We start from the raw sequence: 24,743 nt of genomic DNA, 5'->3' as shown, positions 1-24,743 counted from the left end.
GGAAGGCTTGGCTTGGGAGGGATGACTCTAAAGAGGCAGTCTTTCTCCTCTTTTTAGTTCCCAGAGGGTCCTGGATAACTTTTAATTGATTAGATCAGGTGCTACGGAGCACTTAAAGGCTCTAAAACATAACCCCTGTATTACAACAGCACCGTTTGCCTTTTTACAAGTTAGTCTGTGGGCATGTGGACAACTGACGAAACAAAGTCTGTAAATGACATCAAATGAGCCAGTGTTGTATGTGAGAGACAGCTTAAATAAGTAACTGTACAAATACGTCTGGTGACACTGCTGATATAAATGGGGATGTATGACTCATTGTCTCGAATAGTATACAGTAGTCAGGGATTTTTGTATCAGTGATGTGTGAGAGTTAACCTAATTATAAATAATGCAATAGACCTTTTGGATTGTAAAGAAATAAACATTCAATAATTGTTCAAAGATGCACTCCCCATTTTTCTTAATGTTATTACATTTTTGCAGATGGCAATAATGAATGAGAAATCATCTGTAACGTATTCACAAGTCAAATGTTTGTGAAGGAGTTTGTGTCGTTTTGAGATTTGGAGTATCAATCAAGAATTGTGCCAACTGTGCAACAAGTATGATGTTAGCACAGGGTCAGAGGTTCTGAACGTCTCTGTCTGGTTCCTCGTAGGATGCTTTGACCTTGTGCCTACAGGTGCTCAGTTTGGTGGCTCCAGTTACTCCTTTCTGGTGTACACTTTGTCATCAGCTGTGGTTTTTCTCCTTCTGCTCTTCACTGGATTTGTGGTGATTTCTAAAGTGAGTAGCTTTTTATGTGCCACTTTGAATATACATATATACACGAGGCAAGAGGTGGAAATGTGTCACAAGTATTTCCACCTACACTGCCTGTTTGTTGCCATCAAGATCCTCTGCAGCTAACCACAGAATCCCCCACTGGTTTCAAAACTTTGTGCAGCCAGTTGGCACCTTTGAGTTAAACCCCCTCCTCTTCTAGTTTATTTCAGGTTATTTGAGCGCTAATAAAATGGTATTACAGTCATGTCTGAGTTAGGTTAACACTTCTTCTTAAATTTCCACAGAGGATGCTGCATTGAGAGAAAATGATGCATTTTGATTTCAACACAGGAAATCGTGAGTGTATGTTAATTCTGTCTTTTTTCTCCTCCTTTCACAATGACTGTCAGTGCAAAGGATCTCAGAGTATGAAGTCACATGAAGCCGATGTCTACGAGGAAATGGGTAGGGCAACACCTCCCAGTCAAACACAAGCACCTGCCCATCAGAGGGAAATAACAGAAGCTTCCCAACAAAGTAAACTTCACCTGGGGAACCCCTATGAATTTCAAGAGGTGCTCTCATCAACATCATAAACTAGAGTGTCCAAAAACACTAAACTCCAGTTAGTGTGCAGAATTCTTATATCTTTTAAATCTCCTGCATATTGCTAGACAGCTTGCATTCTGACATTTTTTTTAACCTTATTATAAAATAACTTTGGCTGCTTTTGCTGTGATCATAGTGATTAAATGCTCTGTACATTACTGAATTTTATTCTGCACTCCGTTACATATCCCAGTATACATATCCTTTCCAGTTACTTAGCAGTTGTCTCAGATTGGAGTAGATAGTGGTAAGTTGATCCGTTTTAGCAGACAAAGAGCCAAATAATCTGTCAAAGGGCTTCGTTCTGGTGTGCGGTGACTCAACTTAGCAGAAAGCCTGAGTTGACAAAGGAAGTAGATAATCAGTGTTGCAATACTCGTTATCTCTAACTGAGGTTTTTAGGTTTTGTGAAGACAGACAACACAAAGATATACTGAACTTATCTTGTAGTACATTCAGTCACCTTTTTACACGTTAAACTGAACATTTGGGTTATATAACAGGAAGAAGGAATGAAGAATGCATGGTTACATTGTAACACTGGTTCTTTGAGTAAGTACACTAGCCAGTATAGGTGGAAGTAAGCGGCTACATATGGAATGTGAGTGAGTCTCTTCACTCAGAGAACCAGCATTACAATGTAACCATGCAATAATACAATGTAACATTTTGAAGGAAACCAGTAAGAAAATGTTAATGGAAAATAATCAGACGTGAATTGAATCTGGCGGGGTTTCATCTAAAATGAACACCACACCTAGCCCTGCACCAGTCCAGCACAGAGGGCTGCAAACATCACCACAACACAGAAAACTAAGCAGTTTATCCTAAAGCAAAATGAACAGCACAAAATTATATTTCAGCTAGCTCTGAAAAAAAGATAGAAATCTGTACTTGTTGCAGGGAGAAATGTTTCATCACTCATCCAACTGATTTCTTCAGTCTCAGTTGACCGCAGGTTTCCCAGCTTTATAAACCGAGCAGTTGCATAACATTCAAAACTAGCATCATTGCCTAACAATAAGCCATTTTTGCTTTTATTAATTTGAAACCGTCATGACCGTTAGTGTTGTCATCAATATAGTTAAATATAATAAATATAGTTCATGCAAACAGTCATGGCAAATTACCTGTTAACAATGAGAAACTGTTGTGGCTCAATTTTTGGCAGTTGTGCTGATTTTGATTGTTTTGCAACTTCATCTACACAACTGTACTGTTTATAGGATTGAGGACACTTGCGATGAAAGGAAATTCTAACACGAATCAGAAATTTTACCGTCGTTGGGACAAGGTCGGTGAATACTCACTTCTCACCAATTGTGTCATGTGTTAATATGTCATTTTTTTTACATGCTGCATCGTACTGTTTTCTAAATGTGTTTATTTGCTGTGGTTTACTGTAGCTACCACTGTTTCACTTACTATCCCAGATTTGTTTGTGTGAGCATTGTGTTGCAGTTTGCATTAAAGTCATTTTAAAGCAAATGCAGTCTCAGTTTTTTTTTTTTACTATGTTGCAGGTTTAAATGTTGTTTATTCCTTTGATCATACATTTGTTCTGAGACTCCAAAGCCTGATTTCTTTTTTTAATAGCAGTTGGGCTAAATCAGGTGGCGGTGGGCTTTTTTCTTTTGTTTTATCACTTAAAAAATACATTGCTATGAACATTTGTCTCTGTATGGTGCTATTAAGTTACGTAGCAGTCATCAGTTAGTGAGTGTCATTTAATTGTAGGTTTACTGGCTTTAGCTACTGGCACCAGCTAAACTAACTGTGTGTGTACAGACAGCCCTATAAAGACACAGTCAGTGGTTTCCTCAGATCAGGAGAAGTGAAGTGAGGCTGTAGTGCCCAGAATGTGTTTGTTTCCAGTTACAATGAGTTATTTTGGTCTAAGTTTCACTTCATGTACAACGCTCACCTCTGGGAGGTGAGTCTGTCTAACCCATCACACTCCGTGAAGTCGTACATAAATTAAATGTTCTGAAGGATTTTACATCACTTTGACTTTCAGTCAAGAACTGAACCAAATTATTAACTAAGAAAATAATATTCAATTCAAGTTTATTTATATGGTGTCAAACCACAACAACAGTTATCTCAAAGTGTTTTATAATGCAAGGCAAAGACAGGCTGGTTCTTGTATAGTGCCTTAAACAACAACAGCCTCATTCACTTATTCATACAAGTATGTTTTGTCTGCACCTAAGTTCTAACATTTTCAGACATCCATACTCCAATGAATGTATCAGAGAGCGAACAGACAACCACCAAAGCTCCAATTAGTAGATGACCTGCTCTACCTCGTAAGCTACAGCCAACTCTGCAGTTTTAAGATTATTGGTAAAATAAATAAATACATAATAATAATAAAATAAAAATAATTAAACAAAATCTTAAAGATACAGTAATTTTTGAGATTATGTAATAGAAAAAAAATGATGTACTCATAACTATACAATGATTAGTGTGTGATTATGTGCTACAACAAATTGATGTGCTCATAAACTAAAAAAAAAGAATCCATTTAAAATACACAGGAAAGAGCGCCGGTCTGTGGAAGCTGCTATGTTGTCCTGCTATTTTAAATACAGCAGCTGAGACGGACACGTTTTGCCTGATCTTGTTTTATGTATCTAGCAAGAGATCGACCACTTACAGACCTATTGTACACCTTATACGTTTTTTTTTTTGTTTCTTTGGGGGGGGATTAAACTGCTTTCAAACTATGTATGATCATTTAAGAATTGTACATGCTTATTTTCATCCTCATCATCAGAGCTGTAACACATCAAAAGATGCCTAAACATTATTATTACTTACTTTGAGACATGCCACCCTTCCACCTCTGGACAGCTGACAAGTGGGCTAGACAATAACTTAAAACAGCTGGTTTTAAGTTATTGTTATTGGTGCTACATAAATAAAATTGAATTTAACTGAACTGAATGGAATGTCCAATGTTAGATCCACTTCAAAGAAAGTTTCACTAATATCAGCCAACAGCAGCGCTTACTAACAAACGTTCAGGATACCATCAAAAGCAGAAGTGAGCTTCTGCGACTTGTATTAGTTTTCACGCATTTCACCTGGCATTGCCAGCTGAGGTAAACAGCCGACTAACAGCCTGCATTTACAACAGATAAACTACCAAAACTACCACAGTGTGTTTTTCCCTACAGCAGCCACTGTAACTAGGATTATGCAATTAAATTGGAAGGGGTAAGAAACCAGAATTCAGTTGGCTGCAATCGAAAGGTGCTGAGATTTTACACATTGTACCTTCAACATAGCTCTTGGCTGTTACTTTGGAGCATTATAAAAATGTTCACCAGACCTTAAAATCTGCACGTATGGAATCACAAGTAAAATATGCTAAAAACAGCTTTAAAAGTTTGATTTTAGTTGCCCCCCAAAAAGCTTTTTTTCCCCTTCTACTATTAAAAAAAACATACAATCAAACAAAGAAAAAAAAAACAAAAAAAACAGGACAAGATACAAAATAACAGACAAGAAAATTTGCAGTTTATTAATATAGTCCGAAAGAAGTTCCATGGAAACATTTTTTTTTTCTTCGGTGCATGTCTTTAACAATCACATTCTATGAGGAGAAAAAAAAGAACAACATTAAAAGCCACAACTTTGTATTTCAGTTACAGACAATTTCACTTTTTTTTTTCTTCAAAGTAAAGAGAAAGGCAAAGGCAAAGTACCCCCACTCCCACAACCCACCCGCCGTCCTCCCCTTAAAAAAAAAAAAAACAGACAGCCTTAAAAGTAACGGGCTTCTTTTTGTTTTTTCCTCAGTACAACCCACAGTGCTTTAGCAGAAGGATAAGCGCTCATTGGTTAAGGATTACACAGCATGACAACGCAATGTAAAATTTTGCTAAAACATTAGATGACAATGGGTGGGATGGGAGTGGAAGAAATTTCAGCAAAAAACACACACACAAAAATGAAAACCCTCCATCAAACCCTGAACCCCAGAGTCTGAGTCGACAAACGCCGCAGTACAGCAGCAGGGTTTGGACTCCTCCCTCCCACTTGTGCATAGATCATGATCCATTAAAAACCAGCTTTATTCCTCCTCTTCAACATGCCTCTGAAAACCATCTGTTACATGTTAAGAAATCTCTCAGCTATTGAATACCTGTCACAGGAACTGACATGTTAACAGGCAGGAGAGATGATTTTAAAACAAACAAACAAAGAGTGTCTTGCACGTGCTCCTGAACTACAGGATGGAAACTCAAAGTCAAAACATACAAATGCATTTTCCTGTCACTGTCATAATGACAATCAAACCACTGATCGCGTTTAAATGTAAAGCAATTTCTACTTCAAATTTCACATGTAAAGCGCTCCACTTTTCTCAAAGTTGATTCTTAGTCTTATTTGGTAAATATGTGACTTGCTACGAACATTTTTTGTTGTTTTAAAGAAACAATGGTACTCTCTATATTCTGTTAAACTCATAAACTTCAGTGCTTTCTTGGAGTTTAATAGTTCTCAGTTGCTTATTTTCACACGAACATCAAACCTAGAAATGATGGAGTTGGTATCTGGAACCCTGGCCTTCCTGAGACAAAATCCACATCTTTTTTTTTTTTAAATGAGTGTGCAAGATAGTGAGTAAACTGCGTTGCAGTATTACAGAAAACATAAAATCACCATGTAACACATACAGAGATAGTCCATCGATACTAAAAGAGAAATTAAAAATTGAAATATGACAACACTGATCAATCCCAGAGTTCTGAAAGTAGCATAAATCTTTTTGCAAGATTTTCATGTCCATATTTGATGGAAGATGAAATTTGTCCTTAAAAACAAAAAACGAAACCAAAAAACATTCCTGTTTCCTTGAACTCCGATAAATGAAATGCTTTGTAAACGACAGGTGGCTTTTGCAAAATAAAAAAAGAAAAGATAGGCACCTCTGAAATGAGTCTTATAACAAACTCACCTCCCACACTTTATCCCTTTCCGTCTCTTCATGAAGTTAAAATCGGGATTACTAGTCCTTCTACAGCTATCTATGGCCACAGTTCTTTGTTTTGTTTTTGTTACTCTTTTTTTTTCCTTTTATCATTTTTTTTTTTGCACATTTTTCTTTTTTAATTTTTTTTTCCTATTTCCTTTTTTATATAATTGGAACAAAATGGTGCAATACTCAAGATAATCCTTGTATTGGATTATTCCACAATAAAAGCCACTATAAGGTAGATAAACTTTTTACAGAATGGAAAAACAAAGTCCTTGAGTAAACATGTACACATGAATTGTCACCATCGCCCCTCCGTACTTAGACTCGTTTAACTACGATTAGCTGAGTGAGGGGTAGAAGACACTCAGTGCAACGTTAGAAGATAACAACGTCTATCAGAATAGTTTTTGACAGATCATCAACAATAACAACAACGAAAAAAAGAAGATATAAACAGACACAAAATATAACGTACTGAGTGGAACATAACAGCAGGCCACGTGCCCTGTACACAGTTTCTTGAGCACACATTCATACAAACATCTGACTTTCAAGCACACATCTAAGATGACTTTGTTTTTTTCAAAGATTTTGTATTTGTAACTTAATGCAATACACATCTGGTGTTCTCTAAAAGCCCCTAAGTGTACCTGTCAGATGGAAAGAACAAAAAAATAATAATTACTGACTTCACATTATGTTATTGGCGTTCAATGATTCAAGTATTTCTGTTCAATGTTTTGTTTTGTTTTGATATGTTTGTGATTTCTTTTCTTTTTTTTTTTAATCAACTGGGTAAAATATGCATTAAACCAGGTGATTCAGGTTGGGCTTTTAGGCAGCCTAATTAACAAACAAATAACACACATATACAGTACAAACACTTCATAGTACTGTAATATGTCATCAAAACCAGAACGTGCATATCTGACTCCGTACAAGAAAGACTTTGCTTTCGATCAGTCAAGTATCAGTTTATACCCGACCCAAATTCTTTCCTTTGTCTCACTTATTTGCGGGGAAAATACATATTGCTCATTTTCAGCTGTGTTAAACCAAGACCTTTCAAACTAAAATGAAAGTTTCAGAGGTTACGATCCAAGAAGTCTGAAGAGGTGATACCACACACCGTACTCACAGTATATATATATATAGATATATATATTTATATGTAGTGTATACATATACTGCTATCTAGAACAGAGCTGTAGAGAGGAGAGCCTCTCGATGCTGGTGCAGCATGGGAAACCCCCTTCACTGTCAGGGTTCTCCAGTTAGTACAGGATGCTGGGAGGTCCTCGGCTATTGGGTCTGTCTGAGCTTGGATCAAGGCAGTTACAGAAACAGGCAATAGTGATTTTTGCTTGTGTGCTGCAGGACTGAAAGTCCTGAAAGGTAGCCTTTTCCCGTTTTCTTATTTTTATTTTTTTTTTAATATATATTTTTTAAGCTTTTTTTTTTGTTTTTTTGTTTCATTTTTAAGACTTTGTACCTCTTGAAATGTGCCTCTCTGCTCCTGCTGATGCAGAATCAGAGAGTGAGGCTGATACAGTGGGCCCAAGCCACCTGGGTCTGTGGAAATGTACAGTTCAGTGGGCCTGCTTTGAGCAGGGCACAAACGTAAAACGAGATAAATACAGCATCCACAAAAAAAGGCACCCCAGCCACCGCTCTGCTCCTTTAGATGTTGGTAGCAGAGGCTGATGACCAGAGACGTTTCAGCTAGAAGTGCAGAGCTTTTAACATATTATAGATCTTTTTTTTTCCATTTAGATTTTTTAGCATTTTTAAGATTTTTATGTCAAACTTCATAAAAATGACGTTAAAATGCAATTTCATTTTTGGTTTTAAAAAAATATGTACCCGGGATTACCCATCATCAACTGTGCACTGTAGCAAACCGGAACCCCCAACTGAGTAAAGATTTTCTCCTTAGCTTGGGGCATTCCCCACAAAAGCATAAAAAAAAAATCTCAGTCGCTTCAGGGTGTGATGCTGCCGCCCTTTTGTTTGATCCCTCCTGTCCCCCCCTACACCCTCTGCAAAGGTCATCAAAGCTCCTCCAAACAGGGAACAGAAGTGCTCTCTATAAATATACAGTATGACACAGCAAATTTATATTGGCACAATACATTGGCATCTTTTTACATGCAATAATGTCTCCCCAAACAATAACAAGAGGCCATCTTTTTGGGAAGAGGATTCAATGCGAGCCTCTTCCCCCCAACAATAAGGATTCAGTTTCGAGGCATGAGGTCTGTACGTCCTGCTGCGTGCAGATGGCCTTCGAAGTTTTAGACTTTGCTCTCACAGTAGAAAGGACAGATACGGAGAGCTGCATCTCATACTTTGTATCATCAACTCCCCTACCCTGAGATCAAGCTGGACAGAAGCGTCTTCAGCTCAGAGAGAAAGGCCGACCTTTTGATAAAGTGTTCTAACTTTTAGATACATGACAGTGTTCTGGTGGCTGAGCCTGACTTTACAGAAACTGCGGCCAGTTTGAAGTGCTGACAGGAGCGCGTGGGGGACAATTGTTAGGATATGCCAAGCTCTGGGAGGAGTGCTCATTCCCAAGACAGCTTTGGCGTGCTGTAAAGGGCCCCAGCCTCTCGTCTTTTTGCATAGAAACAGATATGAGGGCCTGTAGGTGCTTGGTCAGGGGAGGGCTACTGGGTCTTCTTGTGGTGGAGGAGGAGAGGAGGTCATAGCATAGCAGCTAGGCAAAGGGCAAGGGGGGACAGCCTGCGGGCAGGTGGAGCAGCTTGGAGCGGCAAACACCCACATCCCCCGTCTGAGACACCTTTTTTTTTTTTCTTACACATCTCAAGATACTACCTGGAAGTACTACAGAATACTGTCAAACGAAGAAAGCATGATCAGTTAAAAACAAATAGACAATCATTAACGGTCTGTAGTATTGATCCTCATTTTGCATTCAATACACAGGATGAACATACAGAGGCACCTCTGACCAAAGTGTTTCTGCATATGAACAGTGAAGGGCTAGTTCAGCAGCCAGTACTTTGTAGACCACTGCATGTAGATAAAAATAACAATATAACACACTGGAAAAAAAAAAAAAAGTCAAATGATCTTTTCCAAAAAATACAAAGTACACTGGCAAAAATTCCAGAAATATGACTATTACATCTTCCAGCTAAAGTGATCTTTGTGTCAAAGAACTGAGAGATGGGAGGTGGGGGAGTGGGCCCCTGTTGGAGATGCCGTGTGTGCGGCAGAGAGCCGTGATTGGCCAGTCCCGGAGGATCCGTTTTTCACGCCAGACTGAGAGACGGTCAAGTGGAGCCCAGGAGGAAGTGCTGCGCTGTGGGGCTGCCGCTCGACATCCAGAGGACCACAGCAAAGAGGCACTCAGTGGACACTCCCCCACCTCACCCCACTCTGACTCAACCACCGACTGACCGGATTGGCTGTCCAGCGGGTGTCAGAGACCACTGACACTGCAAAGTCTAGAGCCTCCAAAGAGAGCAAGGATAACAATTTTTGGAGTAACAGTGATAATCACGTTGATATAGTTCAAAGAAGGGGAAAAAACCAAGAGTGAAGTTTTTCCCCCCCAAAAGTCCAATGGTACAGTTCAGTTTTGTTTCCCTTCAGCCTGCTACCAGAGGAACAACGCCAGACACGTTTCCATGGAATAGATACAGTACATAAAAGAGCAGTACTTTTTTTGTGTTGTTTTCATCGTTTTTGCTGCTCCTTTTTGATTTATTGGATTGCAGTTGAAGCGATTTGCTCTTCATAAGTGCTATGATAAAACCCTTAGAACTCAAAAAAAAATCTTAGTCTCTTCTGTTTGTACAGTACCAAACGCAAGGAACACTCGTAGGTCTACTGCATTAGGAGAAACCCCTCTTATTTGGTATTGTGCCAGATGCCCAGAACCATCCAATCCCGCTGTGGTTTCAGTCTCTGTTGGGTGTGGCTGTGGCACGCAGAGAGGAAGTGTGCATTGTTGTGTACCCCAGTGTCACTTTTTAGTACAATTTGCTGCATACACAGTTCAACAGCTGCTTCTTCCTCTTTGCAGAATTTTCCCAACAGTTTCAAGGGGACTGGTGGTCTGGAGGGAATCCAAGTTTTGAAAAATGGGGGTAAGGTGGGTTTTTTTGTTTTTTTTTTGAAGTTCCAAAGTCTTTTTGCTGAAATCAGCAACATTCAAAACATAAAAGACAAACAAGAAAACAAAAATATTAGACAAACCAGCTCCGGTGGACATCGACTGTGGACGGAAGAAAGGTCTATGGTGTATATTGCACAATGTAACTGTCACTTGAAAGTAGAATTGAGGTTTTTTTCCTCCGAAAATTGGCCGACCATAAAGGCCGCTGGGCTTCATAACAAATCTGTCATTAGAAAATTCGACAAAGCACCAGAAAGCAACTGGGTTCCGATTTTAAAGGTGACCAGAAGGATCCGGGCTCACAGAGGTCAATGATTAGGTGCCACCGGACATACATATTCATAAGGAAATGGACAAACGCAGCAAGGCTGACAAATAATCTTCTCTCAGCTTATTCGTTGTGATGGGTGTCAAAACTTTTGCTTGGATTTAGGCCTACCAAAGAAACAAAACAAAAACAACAAAAAAACAACTGTGTCAATCCCTTTAAGACAAATTAAAATAATACGTAGATGATTGGTAGTGCCAGTCACGTGGCGTGGCCAGGCCTTCTTACTGCCCGGCGACAAAGTCAGTCACCAGTTGTGTCCTGTACCGCTCGCTGGCTCAGAGGTGAAACTGTGCAAGATTTCAGCTTTTTCTTCAGTTACAAAACAAAAAAAAGAACAAAAAACAAAGACGGCTTGGGAAGGACCTGGGCCAGAGAGCACTTAAGGCTAATATTAGTGCTGAGAAACAAACATTAACATAACTAGTAAAGGTCTTTGAACAACATCATTGGCCATGGATATGCTGGGAATGGTTGTTGTAAGTCTTATTTTGGGATGATTTTTTTTATTTGTTTTTAGGAGGGAAAAGGAAAGTCTCAGATGGCAGCTTTGATTGCTTCTCCTAAAAAGAAATCCTCCCACAGAATGCCATGAATACTTATGGAAAAACTAATAAAACAGTTAAAAGGTTTCTTTGTGTTGTGTCTCACTTCAGTTTTTTTTTTTTTTTTTTTAATATAATGCATTTTAAAAAATACCAAGAGGACAAAAAGGGCTGTTTTCCCTCAAAAACAAAACAAAAAACGGCAAACCAAATGAGAAAGGGACCAAAGTAAAACAAAAGGACTGGGGTCTGCAGTCTGTGGTAATGACCCCAACCTTCTGATTTACAATTCACAGTTCAAACAGTTCAAATTGATACTGATTATCACCACATGATTTGCTTGGGTTTTGCTCCTGTTCACATTGATTTTTTTTTTTTCTTTTCTTAATCCACCCCACCCTCCACCAATGGCTTACATGACATGGTGGCGGTGAGTTAGTTGGTTGGTTGGTTAGTGTGTTGTGGCATCATCCTACATGGACTCCCCACTCAGCAGATCTCCAGGCAGCAGGGTGTTAATAGGGGTGGGGCTCCCAATCACGCGTGCATCCTCTCCACTGGGCGGACCCCACAGGCTGGAGTACTGAGGCACACCGCCCCACAGCAGGTCGCCTCCGCTGGCCTTGCCTCCGCCGGTGCTGCTGCTCCACTGGCCAATTGAGTGGGACTGCGCTGCCCCGCCCATTCGGTTTTGATTGGTTCCCGGGTTGGCCTGCCAGCTCGTGGTGTTTGCCCCCAGCGACTGGCCTTGTGCAAAAAAGCGGTTCACTTCCTCCTCGCCAGCAAACTCCGCCAGGATTGTGGTATTTCCGAGCACGCACCTTAACGCACAGAAGAAGAAGAAAAAAAAAAATTATGAATGGTTTTTACGATCAGGAGCAAACCAGACATGACAGATGATTGCTTTTAATGTTATTCAATTGTTTTTGTGCTTAATGCCAACATTACACTGTAACCACATTTAATGCTGCTGATAATGAAAAGTGGGTCACAAGGCTTGTATTTTGTTTCCATGGCAACAAACTATTAGCTAAACCGAATCAGGGAACTCTCATGAGACTCACAGAAATAACAACGTGAGCGTGCAGCCTAAACACGTGTCTCCACACTGCTCTTTTCCCATGATGAACTAATTATCACAACAATCTCTGTAATTTTGCAATACATCTGACCACGGTGTGACTCCCCACCCCCATGTGACTGTCCCAGACACAAAAATAACATTGCTTGGAATTATTGAGAATGTTGAACTGTTCTATTCATGAGAAAAGATACTAAAGAAATCAGGAACACTGTGTTTTCCCCAAGCATTTGTCTTTTTTTTCACTGTTATATTGCCTCAGTAAAAAGTGCCCTTTTCCCCCGTTTTTAAGTCCACTTTTGCTGATGTAAGAGACTTGTGCTAACGCTTACATGTGCAGGGACTTCTGGGCCTTGGCAGCCTCGTCCTTGGAGCTGTAGCGCACCACAGCATTCCCCTGGGTCAGGTTGAGATGGAATGTGATCAAGGGGCCGTGCTGCATACACAGGGTCCGCAGAGTTGAACCATCAATCTGCAGCAAAGAACAAGACATTAGCACACTAAAGTTGCAGTCACAACTATCTTACCATTTTATCTCAAACACAGTCTACCTTCTGTTTTTATTCCTTTTGCTTTGTTTCTTTTGTCATTGCAACTATATAAAAGGTTACACCAGCAGAAATCTACAACTGCAGATTCAAATTTGAGCGGACTAAACTCGAATTCCTTATAATGGCCCAAGGTATCAGTGAAAAACTAGCAAAAAAAAAAAAGAAAAGGAAAGAAAAAAAAAGAAAAAAAGAAAAGCATACGCACTTGTGGGGTGAGATTCCTCAGCACCAGCCAGCTGCTGGTTCTGTTGGAGCTGTCTGTACTCCATGTGGTTCCCTCTGTAACACGGATGCAGACAGAGTTAAAAATTAAGAGTTTTCTTGGAATAATGATTTGCAGAAATACTTTCATTACAAGTTATTTGACTCAATGTCAAAACTGAATCTTGGTCAGGCACAGGCACGCATTGCAAGAAGCCTAGATGGCTTCTTTCTAAAGAAAGATAAAGTGAGTGTGTATCAATGTGACAGTGCCCTTCTAACAGAAAGAGAAAAATAGCTGTATTCAACATACAACACTCTCTGATATTATGAGACTTTTTCCAGAGCCCTGAGACTCTGGGCCTTGAAGTCTAAGAGCTCAACTACTAAGGAAAACATGACACCAGTTGCTATCTATTCCACACACTAAATTTATTTCCTCTTTGCTGCATAAAGTATAGATCTGTCATGTCAAAACGAGGTCACGCGAAAGCTGGTAAACCTCAAGATGTCAGTTTGGCAGGGTGTGTTCAGGCAACCTTTACAATACCAAGAGTTGGGTTGTGCTAAGTCGCAGCTGTGAACACCACACCTATGCATAGGCAACCATGTCTGTGGCTTGCGTGTAATACATCATAGAGATGTATTCGCCTGTATTCGTGGTCACGGCAATCTGCTCAAATGTCCTGATTTGTCCTCTGTAAATTACAGGCACTGTACGCAGCTTAAGCTCAGCAATTTCAAAGAAATTGTTAGAAGCAACCTGATATTTATTTGTTCATGAAGTAAATAGCCAATATTGCAGTTATGATGATGATACACTGTTCTTTAAAAAAGCAGTTTAACCCACATGATGATCATTAACTAAAGCTGAAATGAAAATGAAATCTAAAACTGGGCATTAAAAACCATTTTAGCCACCTGAAATAAATATAAATGAGACTTCAGAAAAAAAAGAAAATAAGAAAATTACTTGTAAAGTGTGTCATTAAAAAATAAAAAAGGAATAATGTCTTTACTTTATGTTACTATAATCAAATTTATAAACGCAACCAGTCTGAGCAGGCTTTGGGGAATCTGGTTATTGAGACTGTCTACATGACTGTGTTTGTATAGCTTGAAAAGAAACATCATATCGTTATAAACTTTCTAAATCACACAATCTGACTCTTCCTCGTGTAGTAAAAACAAAACTAAAACTAACACCGAATAAAAACTAAACTAAAACTAGACACAATAGATACTGAAATGAGAAATCTCACTCAGGAAACTCATTGAAACTAAAGTCAATTCAAAACAGAACGACACAAAATAAAAACAAGAACTGAAGAAAAATGTAAAGTGGAGTAATCACACACCTGAAGTGCCTGAATCACACACTAAACTGTCAATACTGGTGTTTTTTTTCTCTTTTTCCAATAGTATGCTTATTTTCAATAAAAACTCAGTGATGACGTATCAGATAGTTTCACATCACTATTTCTGATAAAAAGAAATTGAGTGCTCACCAGAGGAGTATGAGCCACTCCAGCCTTGAGACAGACCCAGCGAATTGCCTCCCCAGGTAGAGGAGGGCTTGGTGTTAGTGAGGCCTGGCGGAGGCCGTGATGGGGCTGTGGTGCTGCGTGGCCCCTGTGGGACTTTCCAAAGCTCGTGGGACAGAGAAGCTTGGCTCTGAGAGATGGGCCCTGGGGACCAAGTGGATTTCATGTCAGACAGTTTACCTGTACATGGAGAGCAGAAACAGAGAAAGAGAAAGAGGATACTGTTAAAAAATGTTTTTTAATGTATTTATTTTTTTTATATGTAATATGACCGTTCAACTGGATCATCTGGAACTTCTTTATAGTAGCTTCAAAATGTGGAAATGAACAGCAAAACAAGCCACAAACCCACCTGTCTTCAATTACACCATACTTTGCAAAAATGTCTACAAATAAAAACTTCAAATATCCTTTTTTAAGATTCATGAACACATAGGGTGTGTACCAATGTCACGACCAGTTAGGTGAGGCTTGTTTTTTTTTGTGGGTTTGGTCAAAGAGTTTTGGTAAAGGATGTTTAAGGCGCTGAAGGAACAGGTTTTTAGGTGTGACTGAGGTAAGGACATGTATAAATAAAGTTCAGAGGTTAAGTAAGGTTGAAGATAAGGAGAATTTCTCCATTTGGGCAAGGAAAGGTCAGCAGGTCCACACATGAGTGGGAATACGTGGGATGTGTACCTGAGGCATCTCCATCACAGGACGACAGTCTGAAAGATCTAGAGTAGCCACTGACGGGCCAGTCGCTGCTGATTGGAGGCAAAGAGCCATTCTGAAGTGGAGAAGCTGTGGCTATATGGTTGTAGAGAACAGTGTGGTGAGCAGACACAAACCCCCAAAAAGGTTAATTTCATATATGCTGTGCAGCATGATGGTGGGGGTCTGTGGTGAAGCAGATATGGTAGCATGGATAGGCTTGTGGAAGTGGTTACTAACGTATATTCATCTAACTTTACAAAGCGCGACTTTTCGGTGGGGCTATCGGTCGTACTGATATTTGGGCCCTTGTCTGTTGTCATACCTCCATTCCTGTCTCGCAGCAGGTAACGGTTGACGTCGTGGATGTTGGTGTTGATGGTGGGACCGCTGGGGACGCTGCCAGGGGTCATATTGGGGTCATTCTCGGGGTCGATGTTCTGAAGGCCTTTCCATGGCACCCCTGGGCAGAACTCTAAAACACACGCACACAATAAAGGACTGCTAAAACTTCAAGGTTAGATGTACACAAAGGTGTGAAGCGAGGTGTTACGCTGAATTATACTTGGTGCACTGCAACTGCAGCAACTGGGGTGCGTGAGATGAATTGCAAGAGGGCTTGCAGATAGAGGTCCACTCTGGACAGGCTAAGTTTAGCAGTAATACTGTTTAGCCTACTTTATATAAGAGCTGCCATGTAAATGTGTAAAATGGTATTGTGGTGAACCAACCTGATCTAATGCTATGCTTCGTATTTAAATCTTCCTCTGAATTTTGTAGACTGAATAGCTGCTTCCTTAGCAGCAGCCTTAATTGATGCAATTAAGCAATTACGACATAAGAAAAGTACTGTTTGTATTTTATTAGTCCAGTGAGATTGTACTGCGTTCTAGATAAACACCCGACATGTTCATAAATGCCTTTGTATCCAAAGATTCAGAGACTTTTTCACACAATTTAAAGAAAAACACCTGTCTGTTCTACACCTTTATACCTCTGCATCTCATTCTCACCTGGGGGCCAGTTAATGTTGGTCCCATTGGAGATCTTTTCACTGGGACTCTTGCCCTGGCCCCAGTCAGGGGGCACGAGGGGGCTGGTGGGAGACTCAGAGCTGGAGATTAGATTGTAAGGGCTGTATGAGTCCTCCAGCTGAGGAGGCTTCCCAGGAGGGACCAGGGTAGAGGCAGCAGATATGGCACCTGAAACACACAAGGAAAAAGTAAAAAAGTCACCTGAACCTAGTCCAACTTAGTAGGAAAATATACACATTTTTGCAAGTATTAATATTATAAATGCACATTTAACACCACCCTAAAAATGGTGTCTACATTAAGTCTATTTTTAAGTCTACTGATGCTCCTATTGAGCTTCAGTAGACGTAAGATTAAGATCTTCAATAAACATTTCCATAGTGGGAGAAAAAAGATGAAACTATGAGCTAAGAATAACTGTTTGCAGTCCACAGATTGTTATCTACGTATAAGCTGGAAAACAGATCATGTGTATGAAATGCAGAACCTGACGAAATCTTAAATGCTAAAATGAAAGTAATGCAGTAGTTGACAAGTCTGCGTCAGTTAACTAGTTTCTCAAAACATTACAGAAATTGTTTTTATGGAAAGTAACTGACATCATTACTGAGTGCTTTGTGTACTTCAGTGGTTTCAAACTGACACAAATATAAGACTGCATTTGTCTTCTCGAAAATCACAGAAATGTCACAATTATATTCAAGGATGTGACTGCAACACCTGTCATTGTTATTGGGTGGAACTATGACACCTCAGACTCAGGGATTCTTAATGAGCTTGCAAACAGAACGTGCGAAAAAAAACAAACGCACAGTCGAAAGTCTTGCATGATACAAGTGGCAAAAAGCTACTGTCAGTTGTTGAGTTACTCATTGGGAAACAAGTCAACGAGTCCTAAGTGTGTTAGGAGGTGTGGCGTTTGCAATAGTGCCTTATAATCACTCCTCAACAAGTGAAGCATGCCTGCACAAAAATCTCAAGATTATTTTTAAAAAGGCGTTGGAAAGTATTTATGCAAAAAAACAACTTAACATTAAATGTCAGGCTGGTTTCATCTAACAATTTTCTCAAAGCCTCTACATTATGTGAGCATGCTTGTCTGTGTTATTGTGCAAAGTACCGTGCTTATTGAGGTTGTTCTCCAGATTTGAAGAGTTGCCAGAGAGGTTGTCCATGGAGTTGGAGTGTGTCCACTGGGACAGGCGGGATTGGGGCTGAGGGGGCTCCTTAAGGGACAGACCCCCAACCTCCATGCAGTTTACATTCATGTTTGGATTCAGTCCAGCTGAACACAAAACACAGGAATCTTTTGTTAATATTTGCACAAATAAAAACAAATATTTCAAACACACAACACAACGATACACTGTTTGATACATTGTGTTGCACATACAACTATAAGACAAAAGATGCAAGCATTTTGGCAATTGCACGATTTTTTTTTTTTTTTTTTTTTTTTTTAAAGAGTTGCTGATTTATTTTTACTTCACATGACACAAAATCAGGTGCTACACAGGCTGTAATACACAATGAGGGTTCTTCTTTTATTTCTGTGTCATGGGAAAATTTGAGTTTTAAACAAAGTGACCATAGTGTAGTTCTTTCAGCCCCGTGTTGTTGCTAGAGCAGACTCACAGAGAGGGTAGGTGCTGTAGGCGCTGGGCGACGACGGCGGCTCTTTGGTGTGCAGTGTATCGGCAAGGCTCGGAGCCTGGTGAGTGCCTGTGAAGGGGTCCAGGGTTGATTTGCCAGAGCCGGGGCCTCCGGCGGGGCCACCGGGGGGATGCAGACCAGTGGAGGAGGAAGAAGAAGAGGAATGAGAGGGAAGTTGTTGCTGCTTCATCAGCAGCGCTTGGTACAGCTGACGCTGGTGCTGCTGGATCTGCTGCTGCATGTTGGTGATTGTACGTGCAACCTGGGAGAGAAAAGGAGGACTGTCATAATTATGTATTTCAAAAGAAAGCACTGGGAAATATAGGCCAGGAGAGCAACAACATTAATCAAATTATGGATGGAAATAATGAAACAAAAGAAAAACAAAGAGGAAGTCGAGACAGTGGAGAATAGAAAGGAAAAGCAAGAGGAAAATAAAATGTTTCAATGTTATAGATAAAGATACGCAAGCAAAAACAAACAAAAAGAACACGCAGGGGTGGTTTGCAAAGATAAGCTTAAACAGAAAATGTTAGATAGATAAGATTTACCTATATCTTATGGATCTTGTGGGTTATTTTTAACAAAACATAATTTCTTTTACAAAAAGGAGAACAAACTATCCCCTTTTGCAAAATGGAGAAGTTGTCAGATAATGGGAAGTAACAAGTTCCTGTGTTATCTAAACGTTTCAGCAACTCCTGTTGTTACAAAGCATATTCTTTTCGCTGTTGTAATGATGTGACAAAAAATAAGTGAAAAAAAAAAGAAGAAAAAAAAGGAATAAATGAAGTTGGGTCACAGTACGATGACATGTAGTCACGCACATGAAATTTTAAAAGACCTTCACGGTCATACTTTATTTGTAATGACACATTTATTGACTCACTTGCTGCTCTTGTTGTCTAATAGGGCCGGAAACATTGCGCTGCGCCTGCATCATCTGGTGCTGGATTTGTAAACGCTGGTACGCCTGAATCGATGAAGACAAATAAAGAAATACGTTGATGTAAACAATAAAAAAATCTACACTCCCTTTCTCATGCATTGTTAGATATCGTCATTTTTAAAAATGACATATTCATAGGAAGTAAAATCTAATTAAAAAGTCAAATCAAAAATGAAAATAAAGGTCCAGAAGACATATTCTCTCGCACAAGCTGTAAAGGTTAAAGCTGCGCTGCAAATGCAATGCAAAGAGCGATGGCACCTCACCATTTGCAGTTGCTGAAGTTGGTACAACAGGGTCATTTGTTGAGGGTTTATTGGTGAAGTTAAAAGTGCAGGGTTCAGACCAATGTTTTTTGCTGCAAACTGCAAGAGCTGTGCTTGGACCTGAAGCGAATAGAAAAAAATGGAGGTGGAACAAAAGAGAGATGACAAGTTAGTCACTGCACATCACAATAACTGTACATAAAAGCACCTTCTGGCAAGATGAAACTAGCCACCGCTGCATTTGTGCAGGATAGAAAAGAAGGGAGGTGAAAGGTCTGGGAGGCAATCTTGCAATTTCAAGAGTTATGGCCACAGTATGTCAACCACATCACTGAAACTGCACATGAGTTTTTAAGTGTGATTTTAAAAAAAAGGTAAAAAGCAATCTACGCTGTGGAGATTTTAAGAGGACAAAGACGACATATTCAACAGAATTAAAATGAGTTAAAAAGCCCAAAATATACAAAATATACACGTGGGGGAAGAAAAGAATCATGTTCCTCGGCCATATCACAAAATCTTCAAGCTTTAAGCGATTGTTTATATGTGTTAGGACTTGACATAGTAGCACATAATAAATCTAATATGCATTATCATGTGTTTGACTACCTGAGGGGAGAGAAACGGAGGCACTTGAGCACGTAGACTAGGCTGGGAGGAGCTGAGAGGTGGCACTGGTGGCTGAGGAGGCTGCTGCTGCATGGCCCGGGTTTGTGCTGCTCCACTACTGCCAAACATTCCACTGGGTATCTGTATGCAGGAATCACAATGGTACAATTAAATATTCAAGAGTACTGCCATGTAATGGCAGTATAAACAAAAAAACGTCAAAACAAAAATACATAAATAAAAAAAAATTTGAAATGAAGAAAAAAAAAGAAAAGGTGAAGTGTCTGCAATATTGCAAAATTTGATTAGGTCTAGATCACGTGTTTTACAGCAGAGCATATACTGAGGGAAAAAGGTGAGAGCAACTGTTTGTTTGATCATAAAAATGTCAGAAATTGCATTTTTTAAATTGACGAAAAACAATCAGCCTGTAAAAGCCACTTGTTCAAATTTCTAACCCCATACTGCTGAAGAGGGCTTTCCTTTCAGTTTGAAAAAAGGCTGCTTGCAGTGCCTTTGTTTGGACTTCAAGGACATCCTGTAGTTTTTCTGGGCCATGCCTGCCTCTAGGGGTGATATTTGATAGAGCATAACTATCTGGTTTCAATGGGCTCTTCAGGCAAGGTTATACACAAAAGTGAGCAACAGAAAAAGGGAGATGTGGGAAAGCATGTGAATAGAGAGATGTGTATAAAACAATTTAACACATCTTTTGTTGCTGCTACTGCAATCTGTATATGGAAATCCCACAGAGAGCACTGCAAATTAGTGGTTGTGCACAGTGATACTGTCTGTATCAGCTGTCCAAGGGTGCAAAGCCCCCCCCCCCCCCCATACTACATATGTAGTATTTTATATTACATATATTTTAAAAAAAAAAGAAAAAGAAAAGAAAACCTGCTTTACCTGTCTGTTCAAGTTTTGCATGGCCAGCCCCGGGTTGCCCTGTCCCAGACCCTGCCCAGGAAGGCTACTATTGGCCAGGGGGAGCTTCAGGCTGGGGGAAGGCAAAAACGGTGATGGGGGGGTGTCGTCTGACAGGACGCCATCCTAGACCAGAGGAAAATAAACAGTTAATGAGGGGAATAAAGGCAGATGAGTGCAACATCAAACATTACACGTTGACAATGTTAATTATATGTGTGTAAAAACATTTCTTGTACTAACCAAGACGTTACAATCTAAAAACCTTCCAATGTGATGTGTTAACATATCATAAAAGCTACAATCTAAGCATATAATTAGAGAAAAGCCTAAAGTTACAGTAAGGGCTCAAACCTTTCCTTTTGCTAAAGCATATAGTTAGGGCTGGATCACGTGACCCTGAATCCTCCCTTAGTTATGCTGCAATAGGTGTAGGCTGCTTGGAGAGTCCCATGATGCATTGAGTGTTTTTTCTTCAGTCACCTTTCTCACTCACTATGTGTTAATAGACCTCTCTGCACTGAATCATACTTGTTATTCATCTCTGGCTCTCTTCCACAGCATGTCTTTATCCTGTCTTCCTTCTCTCACCCCAATCGGTCGCAGCAGATGGCCACCCTTCCCTGAGCCTGGTTGTGCCGGAGGTTTCTACCTGTTCAAAGGGAGTCTTTCCTTCCCACTGTCACCAAAGTGCTTGCTCATAGGGAGTCATATGGTTTTCTCTGTACATATTATTGTAGGGTCTACCTTACAATATAAAGCGCCTTTAGGCGACTGTTGTTATGATTTGGTGCCGTATAAATAAAACTAAATTGAATTGAATACCACCATGCATTTATACCCGACGTACCTTGTCGAGGAAGGCGTTGCGTTCGGAGGGGTCTTTGGAGAGTGCGGAAGGCCGACACACCAAAGGCTTGTTCATGCCATTGCTGTAATCAGACATGCCCATGCCTCGCTTGTCCAGGTCTGTTTTCTTCTCTAAAAGAGCAGCTAGAAGGAGAAGAGGTGATTGCAGAGGTTGTGAAATCTAGCCAAATAAATATATTGTGTCACTATAAAAGAGAGTTTTATTTAATCTCATTAGTGGTAAAAATATATATTTTAAAGAAAAAGGTCCCTCAGTATTCAACCAAGCGGAACTGAAGAGAATGAACTGATTTATTCAAATAAAAACAAACATCTCAGAACAGCAAGCGTAAAGACAAGGTTGACACACGAAAATGCTGGTGTACTTACTCATAGCCTGGTCAAGGTTCATATTGTTGCTCTTCAATGCCTCCTCAGCAGGGTCTCTCTGTGAAGTACAAAAACCTTGTAATTAGCATAACCAGACTGGGATTAATTTGCCAGAAGAGCTGATATTTCATCACTTGATAGTTTTTCCAGCCTGAAAAGGTTTCATTTATAATGCCCCAAAATTTTTGTTTAAGGTCACAATAACCTTTGACCATTGAAATCCAATTTGTTCATTCCACAGCGCTAGTGCATGCTTGTGCTAAATCGTAAGAAATTTCTTCCTGTGTTGAATAAATATCAAATTCCTGGTTAGAGGTCATAGTGACCTTCATCTCTGAGTATCACTTTCAGAACTGATAACCTAAATAAATGATGCCTCGCAGCTAAATCTGCCACCAGCACAGAGGCATTAAAGCAAAAATTCCAGAAGAAAGCTTGCGAGTGCTTTGAGTCTGCATTGACACTTAATTCTAAATATGCAGGGTTCATACCGGAAAGCCCATGTCAGTGAGTTGCTTGATGAGACGGTTCATAATCCAGGCCTCATCTGGCTTGTTGCCCATCTTCCCCTGAAAACAAAGGAGCAAAAATATTATGAATTCAACATTACATGATGTTTCCAAGGTCATAAATGCCACTGTGACAGGCGAGTTCACTGACCTTGTTTGGGCACTTCTTGGGTCCATTGCTCCAGGAGTTACAAGAAGAGCTGCTCTCCTGGGGGGTTGGGCTGTTCCATACATCCCCATCCTCAGTGTCCCATTGGCTGGTAGACATGCCCATCTCTTCCCCTCCATTTCCCCAGCCATCTTGCATAGGTTTGGGGCCTGAAAGAAAGGGATGGGAAATATAGGATTAAGTTGTGAGGAATAAAAGAAAAAAAATCTTCAGTGCATTACTCGATACTATGTGTCCTCTATATTCACAATACCATTTCAGAAGCTGAGCAGCACGTAACTTTAAACACAGCCACTTGGTGCCACTGTTGCTACATGCCAGTCTGCACTTTCTCCCTACACCTCCCCTCTATCGTTTCCAACATTTAAAACCAACAGCACAAATAACCAAGCTCCACTGAGGCGTGGAATTGCTTTAATCCAAGCAACACTCCAGCAGCACTAACAAAAACTTTCAAAACTGGCACAAACGGTACAGTTCTGTAGAAACTTCCCGTTTGTGTTCCCTAACTGAAGTGTGCTGTGCAAACATATTATGGAGCTACTGCCATAAACAAAATAGTGAACCCAAAGCAAACCAGTGCCTAAGTTGACAATTGTGTTCACAGGTTAAAGCAGAAAAACAGTAATTTTGTAAGTCTGAACTAATTGATGGCACTGAATATAGCACTGGTGGTATCAGCTAATCAACTCCTATTATTAACAGCCAGCATTAACAATAAATTCTGAGTGTTACCTGGCTTGCAAGGTGCAGAACCTGGGGGTCCACTTCCCCTGCCATAGGGGCCAGAGGACTCATGGCCACCGTCTCCCCATCCTCCTACCCCACCTGGGGGCTTGCCCCAGGCTGAGGTACCATTGTCCACAGCTGATGTTGGAGCTGCTGGCTCTCCCCAAGCAGGTTCTGACTTGGGCTGAACACTTGGAATCTCCCCCCAGCCTGGAAGAAAGGGCAATTAATTAGTTAAAAGAATGAAATCAGCTTCTTTACAGCAGAAATTTTCATCAATTTTAAAACATCATTAGTTAATCCTCTTATGTGCTTCCCTGAAAACAAATGGAATAATACCACTGTTCCCATCAAGGCCAGCATCACATAGCATGAAGGTCTAAAGAGACTAAGCTTTAGTGACATATCAATAAGTGATAGTAACCTTTTCTATTGTATGCTGTGGTTTTTTATAATTATATGCCTTTCACCACCCCAGCCTGCCAAGCTGTGTCTATGAATGTGTAGGTGAATGAGACAAGACAAAGCAAAGCAGCAGATTAGGAAAAGCCTAAATTAATGACATCAGCAGAAATGGGCAGCTATTTGGCTTAAATGTGTTTTGGAAGTGTTCATGATGCTCCTTAGTCACTGCAGCACAAATTGCAGACAGCAGATGGCAGTGGTCTCATTCACAATTAAAACTGTTTGCCATTAAAGCTTTGGCAAATATCTATGCTTCACAGGGCTTTTGTTTTTCAAAGACTTACTAGATCTTGTGAAAGCGCAAACTTAAACCTACTATTAAATGCTGATGACAACTGTGAAGATTTTAACTTCTCTGAGAGCAAAAACAGTCACTTTGTAAATTCTTCAAAGAAATTATTTTTTGAAAGGAAGGACCATAGTTCCCAAGCTTGTTATAATTTTCTCATTTTATGGGAACAGGTGAAAACAAAATCTCTTTGTCTTTGTCTGTCTCCCTGGCTTGTTAACAGACAAGAAAATCAGTATCCCTTGAATAAAACACACATATGCTGTTAGAAAGAAATACCCACTTTTGTAAAAGTCAGTTTGAAATTTTTAAACATTTCATTGAATATAGTATGGTGGGAGACTACAAGATCAGAAATCAAATTTTAATTCATTTTTGAATTTCAAATACTACTTGAATGTTAAGCAAAATAAGATTTTAGGTCATTAATGTCTAAGTCTTTTAAATA

The 24,743-nt window shown here is 39.9% G+C and overlaps 1 protein-coding gene across 4 annotated transcripts in view; it reads right to left on the bottom strand.

Annotated features, from left to right (window-relative positions):
* Positions 1-7,128: 7,128 nt before the first annotated feature.
* Positions 7,129-24,743, bottom strand: part of tnrc6c2 (trinucleotide repeat containing adaptor 6C2) — a 152,851-nt gene continuing 135,236 nt past the window's right edge. For all 4 annotated transcript variants that reach the window (XM_080879963.1, XM_080879962.1, XM_080879965.1 and 1 more), the window contains 17 exons: positions 23,548-23,751; positions 22,795-22,961; positions 22,626-22,703; positions 22,135-22,192; positions 21,746-21,888; positions 20,878-21,021; positions 19,972-20,112; positions 19,363-19,482; positions 19,037-19,120; positions 18,130-18,409; positions 17,615-17,779; positions 16,474-16,662; positions 15,786-15,935; positions 14,732-14,947; positions 13,228-13,301; positions 12,804-12,943; positions 7,129-12,211 (listed from right to left, as the gene is read on the bottom strand). In XM_080879963.1, coding sequence (XP_080736089.1) covers positions 11,863-12,211; positions 12,804-12,943; positions 13,228-13,301; positions 14,732-14,947; positions 15,786-15,935; positions 16,474-16,662; positions 17,615-17,779; positions 18,130-18,409; positions 19,037-19,120; positions 19,363-19,482; positions 19,972-20,112; positions 20,878-21,021; positions 21,746-21,888; positions 22,135-22,192; positions 22,626-22,703; positions 22,795-22,961; positions 23,548-23,751 — 2,702 coding nt within the window. In that variant the 3' untranslated portion in view covers positions 7,129-11,862. The remainder of the gene's footprint in view (positions 12,212-12,803; positions 12,944-13,227; positions 13,302-14,731; positions 14,948-15,785; positions 15,936-16,473; positions 16,663-17,614; positions 17,780-18,129; positions 18,410-19,036; positions 19,121-19,362; positions 19,483-19,971; positions 20,113-20,877; positions 21,022-21,745; positions 21,889-22,134; positions 22,193-22,625; positions 22,704-22,794; positions 22,962-23,547; positions 23,752-24,743) is intronic.

This window comes from Rhamphochromis sp. 'chilingali' (genome assembly GCF_963969265.1).
Source record: "Rhamphochromis sp. 'chilingali' genome assembly, chromosome: 4".
In the NCBI taxonomy this organism is placed as follows: Eukaryota; Metazoa; Chordata; class Actinopteri; order Cichliformes; family Cichlidae; genus Rhamphochromis; species Rhamphochromis sp. 'chilingali'.
The sequence above is the reverse complement of the archived record's forward strand: the minus strand, read 5'-3'. Positions and strand labels throughout refer to the sequence as shown.